The sequence below is a fragment of the Monopterus albus genome, unplaced genomic scaffold, assembly GCF_001952655.1.
Source record: "Monopterus albus unplaced genomic scaffold, M_albus_1.0 scaffold298.1, whole genome shotgun sequence".
Lineage (NCBI taxonomy): Eukaryota > Metazoa > Chordata > Actinopteri > Synbranchiformes > Synbranchidae > Monopterus > Monopterus albus.
In genome coordinates, this window is record NW_018128178.1 from 437,312 (window position 1) to 448,930 (window position 11,619).

General features: G+C 40.3%; 1 protein-coding gene across 2 annotated transcripts; it reads right to left on the bottom strand.

Annotated features, from left to right (window-relative positions):
* Positions 1-6,008: 6,008 nt before the first annotated feature.
* Positions 6,009-10,522, bottom strand: LOC109973643 (oocyte zinc finger protein XlCOF6-like). Of its 2 annotated transcripts, none has more exons than XM_020623394.1 (5): positions 9,967-10,522; positions 8,669-8,855; positions 8,468-8,563; positions 8,127-8,189; positions 6,009-7,904 (listed from the first exon to the last, which is right to left on the bottom strand). In XM_020623394.1, the coding sequence occupies exons 1-5, from the start codon at positions 10,216-10,218 to the stop codon at positions 6,571-6,573; spliced, it is 1,932 nt and encodes a 643-aa protein (XP_020479050.1). In that variant the 5' UTR covers positions 10,219-10,522; the 3' UTR covers positions 6,009-6,570. The 2 variants fall into 2 exon arrangements, with proteins under 2 accessions (XP_020479050.1, XP_020479051.1); XM_020623395.1 differs by having other exon boundaries at positions 6,009-7,838; positions 9,967-10,518.
* Between the last annotated feature and the right edge of the window lie 1,097 nt (positions 10,523-11,619).

Genomic DNA, 11,619 nt, shown 5'->3' on the forward strand with positions numbered 1-11,619 from the left:
TGAATATGATAATATAAGTGAGCCTGATAGGATTGTGATTAAAAAATACATTTCTATTAAATGAGTTTGGTGTAATCAAACAGTAGAGGCAGAGGAAACAAGTAATGATGAGAAGAATTGAGAGGATAAAATAGAAGCAATTGTATTATCACCGGTGGAATTAAAAACCTAATTAAATAAATGCTGTCAGCTTTTAGGGAGTGATTTAGAAGATATGGATCCTGCAAGCCTCTGGTCCTGAGGAAGAAGAGCTCTTTAAGAGCAGGATCATTTCACTTGCCTGTAAACAAAGCCTGAGAGATGTTAAATTAATTAATGTGTCTCATTATCATGTTATCTTAAGTAATGCTAAAATCCAAATCACTGTTTCACTCTATTATTTCCTTACTCCTTGACTCTGCTTTGGACCGAGTGAATTTAGTGCTGTTTCATTTCATTTTTGACTACAAGTAAATGCACTTAATGTTTGGCTGTTAAAAATGACCTTCTATATCTTTAATACGTAAACTCAACACAAATGTGAGTGTATATCTTTAACATCCATTCATACCTAAATAAGTATATCAATACGTAAACTCAACACAAATGTGAGTATTACCATATTTTTACTAGAGATACAGTATGTCAATAAGGGAAAACAATTTCCATAATATTAACAGTTACTAATCCAAGTAACATTGTGTTACTGTGTTGCTTGAATGTGATTCAACTTTTGCCCTATGTGGGCTATGATGTGTATGTGTGCGTACGAGACAAAAAGCTAAACAAAGGATGGAGGATGAGGGTTGGACACAAGTTCGGACTCCAGCGGCTGAGAGATGAGCACGTGTGAGGGAGCTTCTGACAGCAGAGTGTCACACAACTGCTCCTGCAGAGAACCCTGCCTTACTAGCAGTCCACGGCACCAGCCAGCCATGAAATGGACTTTTTTGAAAATCATCTCCTAATAAGATAGAATCGTTGTTTCACTTCTTAACAGTAGGACCTAGATTGATATGTCAGTGCAGAGATAACAAATCAAGCTGGACATAATTTAAACAGCATCCGCTGTTTTGTAAAACTGTAACATTCCTCCAGGTTGCTGCTCTTATGAGGGAATGTGCAAAAAAAAAACATGTGTTAAAGGTTAGAAGGGATAGTGATTCTAGCTTGTTATATAAATTTGAAATGGATTGAGACATTTATTCTTTGTTCCAAATAAACACTAATTTCAATTCTGACACCTGCAACACGTTCCAAACAAAGTTGGGTCAGCTGCATTTCAGGGCCAGTAATGAGATAAAACAATGAAATGATGATTCCATTTGAAACAGGTGATGTCAACAGATGACTGCATCATGATGTGGTACAAAAGTGGCATCCAGGAAAGGCCGAGCCCTTTAGGAGCAAAGACGGCCTGAGGACCATCAGTTTGCCAACATATGTGTGAGAAAATTATTAAAATGTTTAAAAACAATGTTCCTCAAAGAAAGATAGGAAGGATTTGGATATGTCACCCTCTATGGTGCAGAACATGATCAAGAGATTCATGAAAACTGGAGGGATTTCAGTGTATAAAGGGTCAACCTAAGCTGGATGACCATGGTCTCTGATCCCTCAGATGTCACTGCATCAAGAATCATCACTCTTCTATAAGCGATATAACCACACAGGGTCAGGATGACTTTGACACACCTGTGTCAGACACTACAATACGTAGTTACATCCATAGATGCTGCTTAAAACTGTACTGTGCCAAAAAGAAGCCCTATGTCAACAGTGTCCAGAAGTCAACTGCTCTGGGTTCAGAGGCTTCTGGGATGGACTATCACACAGGGGAAACGTGTACTGTGGTCAGACCAATCAGTATTTCAGGTCTTTATTGGAAGGAATGCAAGTTGTGCGCACATTACCAAGGTCTGGCTGTGGAAGAAAAGGGTGTGAGTGCTGGACTGACCTCTCTGCAGTCCTCACCTGTACCCAGTAGACAATGTGTGGCACATTTTGAAACACAAATTGCTTCAACACAGACCCAGGACTTGTTTGCAGGAAGAATGGGACAAAATGACAACTGACACATTTAATCACTCTGTGTCCTCAATCCCTAAACGTCTTAAGTGTTGTGAAAAGGAACAGCGACATCACACTGTGGTAAATGCTTTACCGTCCCAACTTTTTTTGGAATGTGTTGCAGGCATCGGAACTGAAATCTGTTTATTTTAAACACAGAATAAAATTGATAAGATGTCACATCAAATAATGTGCTGCTGTATTGTTTTCAGGACACAGATGATTTACACATCACTGTTTTCAGTTTTAATTTTGATTTTATATACCGTCCCTACTTTTTCTGATTTAGGGTTGTAGATAAAAATGTCTTTCACAGATAGGAGCAAATGAAGGCCAAGTGTAAAATCAGCTTTTTTTCTTTCCTCCTTAATTTTTTTTGTTAGTTTTTTGTTTTTTATTGCAGCAAAACATTGAACATGCACACAGAACACTTACAGAAGAATATAGGGAAATTTTACATGTGGTTTGTGTGTGAAAGTGTGTTGTGTGGGTACGTTCAACTCTATACAAAGTCTTGTAATAAATAAAAAACAAGGGAGTGGGAGTAAAGAAAGAAAGAAAAATAAAATAAAAACAAAGAAAGAAAGGGGGGGAAATCAATCAACCCCGAACCACCAGCACAAGATGAGAAAAGGCTACCATTAGGAAGCCCCAGAGCAGCCCAGCAGGGTAGGGTCGGCCAGGGCAGCAATATTGTTGTTTTATGGTTACAAAGTTAGACCGTTCCTCTGTTTGATTGTCTGTCATGATTAAATTAGATTGTTGAAAGTAGTTGAAAATAGTTATGCAGCTCTGGGTCGCTCAGGGAAATCAACTTAATGACAGTGAGAGTGTCCGACTTGAGCCCTCTCCGGCTCTGAATGTGCTTATTCATTTTTTTTTCTCCTGTCAATCGTGCAGCTGGGTCTCTGTTCCCCATGGGCTCTATTTACTGGCCTTGTTTTGATATCTTCACATGAAAGATCACTCTATCTTTAAAGGCCTGGGAGTGGCATTCCCCTGCTCCGAGTTTCCCGTGTCAGTCATCATTTTCATCAGGAGGGCTCACAAGCAATATTAAGACATCATTTGCTCCTGCACATTTGCTATAACCACTGTGTCTAGGATGCTTCATCACTGGTGTTTTGTTATTACTGGAAAGAATTTCTTTGGACAGGGTTTTCAACAAGTGTTCACCAAAACCTGACAGCTGGAGTTACTGGTTAACTCCTCAAATTCAGATTCCATATCAAACATAAAATAAATGTACGGCAATAAATGTTTCAGGAACAGGTCAAAAACATTTCAGTTCAAAGACACAGTGTAGTCTGTCTTCTTTCTTTGTTTGTTCCTTATTTTTCTTTGTATTCTCTCTGTTTTATTAGCTTTCTTTTTTCTTTATTTCTTTCCATTCCTTATTTACATTCTTTTCTTCAACTATGGCCTGAAAATAACCAAAAATGTCACCTTCTTCAAAGGTAATATCACCGTAAATGCTTTAGATAATTAAGATGTTACTTGACTTAAACATATGGATGGATTACTGTCCAGGTTTACCAGGCACAGGCTCAGGGGACCAGAAGCTAAGGGGACTTACTAACATTTTATAATTTCTCTTCCGAAGTCACATTACAATGAATTAAGCAATTTAAACATGGTTAGCAGTATAATAAAATACATTGTCTATCAAAGTATTACTTTGATGGCTACCTATAATAGTTATACAATCCTATAGTACTGTGTATTTCAGAGTTATAGTGGTAGATTTTAGGTTTATGTGAGCCTCAGGCTTTATTTTGTGCGTAAACTGAAAGCCATGCCTGAAAGCATCCAGGTTTCCAGACAACAAACTGAAAGACTATTGAGAGTGAGCTGTGAGTCCAAATCATCGCTGACACCAGTTCAGCTCCAAGCTCAGTCTGCTGTTTATAGTTTGACCCACATACTGTATGTTTGATGATCTTAGCATAATGCAGTGATGTTAGCACTCTGAGCGCCTGCATTATCCTGCTCAATGCTGATAGCCGACTGCTGCTGCTGACTGATAGGCCGTCCACATGAGGGGCAGCAGTGAGTGATAAAGAGCTTGACAGAGTTTTAATTAATGGTGTCTGTCCAAGGGCACAGTGATCATGTCAGTGAGTTGTGGCCCCACAGTTGATTGATCACATTCTGCTCCGACACAGTCACGTGACACACATTGATCTGTCTCTGTGGCCTGTGCCAAGACTCCAGATACGATATATCTATCCATTCATTATCCATCCATTTTTTTGCCAGTGTTATCATTCAGCCATCCATGCACCTGTCTACCTACCTATTAATTTACCCATTCCACTATCTGTGATCCCTCCCTTGTTTTTCATCATCCATACATGCATCCATTCTTTGACCCATCTTACAGTACCTTTCATCCATCCATCTACTCATTCTACTATTCATCCATCAATAAATACACATTGTCTGACCTTAATGCTACCATCCATTTTATCCATTCTATCCATCCATCGGTTCACCAGTCATTCCACCCAGTCACCCATTTGTCCATCATTCATTCACAAATCCATTCATCCATAATCTATCCTTTCACCCATCCTGCCATTCATTCATTTACCCATTCATCCAACCATGCCTTTATTTTCTCCCATTCATCCATGCATTTATTCATCCACCCATCTACCTGTTGTCCCATTAGCTATAGCAGTTTTACCAAGGTGAAGTTCTCATTTTATATATTTTGTTCTTTGATTATTTCTTCTCTTTTTAAACTTAAGCATTCACTATTCAGTTTAGGCATCAAATGATGAATTCTCAACTGTATAACATAACTGGAATTTTCTGAAAACAGCTCATTCTTTTTCATTACCTTAATGTTAATATGTAGGTTTTGTTAATTTCCAGTTTATTCAACTTAAATGTCAATATTTTTCTCTGGCTCTCCTAATATTTATTTGCTGTTTTGTCTTTTGGTGATTATTTTCAACTGTTTCAATAATGAACAACCTTTTGTGTGTCTGATATTTTAAACAGACTTCCCACAAAGACAACTTGACCACATTGTCAGCAGGAGTTCAATCTCAATAAAAACACTTGAATTCGTAGCAGCATCAAGCACAGCTGGCCTAAATGTTAGACAAAATGCAATAAACTGACCATAGTAGTGCATGATCTGCTTAGTGCAGCCTTAGACAGTCACGCAAGGAAACAGTCGGCACCGCTGCAGCCACGAGCAACACTTTGTTTCACACCAGGACAGTGGTTGCATTTCACTTTTCTAGAGCCTAAACCGACCAGTTCTTCATGCAGCAGAGGAGACAGTGACTATCGATCACATCTAATCTAACAGTGAATCTTACAGCAGTCTAGGGTTCTCTTTAAAAAAAAAAAAAGCTGTAGATTAGTTAACATAAGAATGACCTACCTGTTGATAATATTTTAGGTACCGGTACATCCTGTCACACCAGTGTCTTCAGCTGAATGGTAACACTGCAACTTCATGTGTGTTGGTCCTCTACCACCATCTAGTGTATAAATTAATAGAACACACTAAAGTAACTAAGTTGCATTGACTCAGTCATTTCTGGTTGACATTCTTGTCTGTATATAATCAAAAGCTGTCTGTGATAATCAGGAGGAAGTGAAGAGAAAGACATTTGCAGTATGCCGCGTGTCATTAAAATGTGAACAGTAAAGGCAGGCTACTGGGAGGGTCAGTGGTCACATTATCTGCCCACATGATTCATGTTTTGGTATACCAATGAGGAATCCTGGGAAATGCATGGACAGTAACCTGTGGTATATACCTTCATACATTTTTACAAACAAATTTAGCTGCTGTTCCTCATGAAAAATCAACAAACTGTGCAGCATTTTGTGCAGCACCTGCTGAAATCACATAAAATATATGACCACATAATGAAAAAAAAAATCACTCCCAACCCAGTGCTTTTAAACAAGGTCATAGTCGTGATGAAGTGTTAATTATCTTAGGCTGTCTGCTTTCTTTAATTTCCTAATTTCCTTCCTCCTGTCCTTCCTTTTGTTTAATGACACAGGAAATTACCCACATGTAAGTAATGTGCGTGATTCTAGTGAGAACAACCAAGTGAAAAAACAAGAGTGCTTTAAGAGAGAGCAGTAAAGTCAGCAGTGACTGATGAGGACAGCAGAGAACAAACTTTATAGACACCAGGTGACATGCTAAACAATCACAATGTCTCCACACACTTTAGACAATGTACTGCATGTAAATTCACCCACAAACAATCTTCAGACCATTAATAATAATAATCACACGCTGAACTTGTTCACATTATACTGCCACACAATAGTCCTGTTGATTGTTTGGCAATGCAGTACAACTAGAGATATCAAAGAGATAGACACCTCAGTTTAAACAGGATTATCAAATCTTTGATGGGTGACAAATTCCTGCTATCTCACAGCTTTTAATGTCACATTGCCCAACTCTAATTCCACTGTGTGGAAACAAAAACAATCTACTATATCAGTGCTAGGTGCAAGAAGTGGTTGAGCAGCATTTTAGATTTTCAGTGTAGCTTTTTCAAACTGTTCTTCTCCGGGCTCCTCTGGCATGTGACCCTTCTGATGTTTCTTCAAGTCAGCACTGTGTATGAATCCTTTCTTGCAGATAACACAGTGATACGGCCTTTCTCCTGTGTGGATCAGTCTGTGCATCCTGAGGCTGCTGGACTGAGTGAACCTCCTGCTGCAGACGTTGCAGCCGTACATTTTCTCCCCCGAGTGAACTGTCATGTGTATTTTCAGATTGCTGGGACTGCTGAACTTTTTATCGCACTGACTGCAGGCATAAGGCTTCTCCCCTGTGTGGATGCTCATGTGATATTTAAGATTTACCATGCAGCGAAATTTTTTGCCACAGATGTCGCAGACTGGCTGCTGCCCCGGTTTCTTTCCAGTGTGTATCCTCATGTGGTTCTGGAGCGCGCTGGCGTGGCCACAGCGTTTGCCGCAGGTCTCGCAGACATACGGCCTCTCTCCTGTGTGGGTCAACATGTGGTGCTTCAGAGCACTCTGGTGACTGCAGCCCCTGCCGCAAACCTTGCAGGTGAAAAGTTTTTCTCCAGTGTGTTTGCTCAGGTGATTTTTGAGGACGCTCATGTTGCTGGATCCGAGGCCGAGCAGGTCGCAGCAGGCTTCCTTTTGCATGTGAGTCACCCGATGAGTGGCCAAAGACGAGAATGAGAAGAAACTCTCGCCACACATTTCGCAGACAAAATCTCTATCCCCTGAATGTAGGTTCTCATGATTGGCCAAACTCTGTCTGCACTCAAAAGTCTCTGGACAAAGAGAGCACACAAATGTCTTTTTCAGGGCAGGACACCTGTGTCGCTGAAGTGCCAACGCCCCAGGAAACTGGTTCTCACACAGTGTGCATGTGTGGGTGTTTGGTTTCTTCAGGCTGTGCTGCCGCATGTGTCTCTCAAATGTAAACTTGTAAGCAAATTTTGTCCCACAGTCTGGGCATCTGTAAGGCTTGTCTCCAGTGTGACGTCTTGCATGCGCAGTGAGCCCCCGGAGTCCGGCAAAACGTTTGCCGCACTCAGAGCAAAGGTGAGGTTTGGAGTGAGTCAGGTAGTGCCTGTCCACCAAGCACTTCAGAGCAAACATTTTGTCACAAGAAGGACATTTGAATGACCCTTTGGTTTTCGTCTTTTTGATCTCGGAGGTGGTAGTTGAAGTGTCTGTACCCTCCTGGATGGCATCCTCCTCATTCACTTCGGAGGCTGGCTCAGGTGCCGGCTCAGGGGTCGGTTCTGTGGTGGGCTCTGTTAACAAAGCTGCAGGTTTAGACTGGAATATAGAGCTTTTCTTGTTATGTGTGGCTACATCAGCTGAAACAAAACGAAAGCTTTGTTAGCGGAATTAAAGTGGGAAGTACACAGCTACACACAGATGAACAGTCACTTGCACTAAATTAAAATATATGGATGTAGGACAAATTAACTTTGTATCCTAGTTGAATAAAAATATCTAACTAAACTAAATACTGCCACGCTCTCACACAAAGAGGAAGTATATTTGCGCTGGTTTGTAAAAAAAAAAAAAAAAGTTACCAGGCTCAGTCACTGATTCTGAGTCAGCTGCTGATGCTGGTGGTTCTTCATTCTGTTGCTCCTCTGAAAACACAAAACATGACATTAGAATCAGTAGAGCTAACATTAGGATATAATGCTTAAAACATGTTCTGATCATGTCATCATATTGCATTTAGGTGTTTCTCCTGACAGAGAGGAGGCCCATTATTTTACCAAACTACCTCAGCGCTTCCTTATTTTCAAAATAAGTCGTACCAAAAACTGATACTACGCAGTGGCAACAAGAACTGAACTTTTTGTTTGAGATATCATTTGGATTTCAATAAAGAAATCATACCACACAGAAGCTGGCTAAATACCTCTGTAATATATATGGTCATTCTCCTTTCTCCTTTCTGGTTTCAGTCCTCCCTCAATTCTTTTTGCCTTCTGACGTGAGCTTCTGGCTCCTGAGTCTGGATTTTAACAGGAGGAACATAAAACTGTTTAAAATGCCAAAAATGCAAGTATGTGACCATATAAAACCTCTCCACAGCCACACAAGCCATGAGCTGACTTACTCTTCTTGGACCCGACCTCTTGCCCTGCTTTTGGCATCATGTTTGTCTGCTTAGTCTTGTCGCTGAACATGGATTTCTCCTCTGCAGCAGCACCATCTTCAGCTTCACACATGGACACTTTCAATATCATTAATATTTTCTGCACTGCACATTTGGTCCATGATTCCATGAGGGATGCAAACTGGTTCTGTATAGTCGTGGGTAATATAATGAAGAGCAATGAGAATGAGAACAATTAGTCAATTAACTGATTTGTTGAGCAACATAATAATAATATAATAAATCATGTTTAAGGAACTAATCAACAACAGGTCTTGTGTTGAAAGTACCCCTAAAAATAAATGTTAGCATAAAGCCCTGTATGGCTAAAGTAGGTTTTATTATCTCTGATAGCTGAAGTATTCATGCACAAGGTGACAGGCATAATGCATTGAGCAGAAGATACATCGATTCCACAGACTGTGCATGCGTTCAAAGTTGTTTATACTCTTGAATCCCGATGGGCGTGCCTTGACAGATATGAAATGATACTTTCGATTAGATGTAATAGATATTGGCTAGTTATATTTAAATAGCATTTGTGTTATTGATGATTAGTGATTATTATGACCTCGTTTTGGATCGGCGATGGAAATGGGAAGCTCTCCAAACAGCTAGCTAGCTAACGGCTCGTTAACATTTACTGCACCTGCTGCCGGATATCAAGGCATAATGTTACAGCAGGTTTCACTGTACCAGAGTTCATATATGATGAATCCCTGGACGTTCGCGTGGACAGGTGACGACGGGAGCAGGGGGCGCTGACCAAAACTACGGCCGAGCTGCAGAAGCTACGGTCATGACGGACAGTTTAGGAACTTTCTGCTAACTACAGGGTGGGAGCCAGGGGGTTAGCGCCACCACACGATGTCTGAACTCCCCCAGTAGCAACAACACACGTTTTAAGGTTTATTTGCGCGTTTGAGGCTCAATTTACTTTGAACGGAGACTACATTCATGCCCTGAAGAAGCATCCAATGCGATATCACTAACACCAAGACCGCTACAGAGGATCATACTACTTCACTCCCTAACGTGAGCTTTTTAACTTTACCTCCTATCAATAAAGAATAAACAGCTAAATGTTATGATTGTTAATAGTATTCTTACGTTTTGTAAATTTTATTTAAACTAATAGGCCTATTTGTTATTTGGCCAATTAGGGGCAGCACAACCAGGAACTACAGTAGGAGGAATAAACAATACCAGCACTTTTTTCTCCCCACTTCCACCACTGTGTGTAGCCTGTATTGCATTACCGTTACATCTTTATTAAACCGCTGTCTGTCTTCCGGTGGAGACGCTTGGTCAGCTTCCTCTTCGTTATTCACTGTTTGAGCTGGAGCAGAGTAGTGCTGAGCGACCATAACATGAGCCGAACAGCCGCCCAGAAGTCTGCCAATCTCCGTCACTGCCGCTTCTACCACAGTCTCCATTACAGCAGATATCTGGCTCTCCAAAGTTTCCAGGGTGGACATGTTTGAGTCACTTGAATGAAAATCTGCATTCATGCACCGACCAAGTTTCGAGCTGTCATCTGTTGTCCTCCTTTCGTCTTCTTCGTGTGATTTACACCAAAGTAGTATAGATTGCAAGACCTTCTTCTTCTTCGTTGTTTTTCTTCTTCCTCTTCTATTTTTGGCGGTTAGCAATCAACGTCAGCTACATTACTGCCGCCTTCTGAATAGGTGGTGTGGGTCAAGATAATCTATCTACCATACTATCTGTCCATCCATTGGAATTGCATTTTAGAGTTCCCAGTCAGTCTAAGCTGCGGGTCTTTGGGCTGCGGGAATAAGCTGGAGTACCCGGAGGCACAGGGAGAACATGCTAGCTCCACATAGAAAGGCACAGGGTTGGCTGGGGCTCAAACCCAGAACCTTCTTCCTGTAAGGCAACAACACTAACCACTGCTCTACTATGCCACCCTACCAGACTATCATATTTGATTTATGAAGCCAGTATTCCTCAAAAAAGAAAAAAAAAATACCCCTAAAACATTGTCCTCTTCATTTCCTTTGTATTATATAATTTATGTCAAACCTTATTTTATTGTCTTCAAGGTGCATTTTTAATCTCTCTTGGTGGTATGTTGGATAGTCCTTAAATACATGTTCTATTATTTCTTGCCTAGCACAATAATCACATCTTCAAGAATTATGTTTTGTCATTAAAACTATTCAATTTAGTATGGCCATATCTTAATCTTAATTATGTTTTGGCGGTTGCACCCTCAAATTTTAATTCAATAAGTAAATAAATAAAATTAGTGTAGGAATGGCCTACTTTTTATATCGTATCCAATCTGGTTTGTTAAATATGCACTTTGTCCACTTAAGGACATTTTTTCATGTTCATGTGCAACTCATGGGGTACAGTGTTTGGTACAAGAATAATAAAGAGACAAGAAGTACTGTAATACAGCTATTATTAATAAGATGTTGTAGTGCCTGACTGCGACCACTAGAGGGGAGCAGATAGCCTACATATGATGCTAAACAAACTCACCGTTCTATACCTTTTGGATAGAATAAAAATAAATAAATAAAACTTAGACATGAAAAGAGCAATGCAGTTAAATACATCATTGTATTTTGTTAATCTCTGTTTCAGAAAACAATTTGGCTTCTGCCACCATTGTAGGTATAAGGTAAGATACACAGGCACACTGTCTCTCGGGGGGAGTCTTGCCCAGTGTCTTGCCCAAGGACACTTCGGCACGTGGACTGCAGGCACCGAGACTCGAACCTTCAACCTTCTGGTTGAACCGTTTCAGTAATGATCTCCTCTTATGCCAGTACACACAAGATGACTCAGCTCTCTTGCATGTTATATACAGTAGTTCACTGTTTTCCTGTACAAATTATTTGCTCACCATTTGTGTCAAAAAGTTGTGTGTTGACTAGACTCCT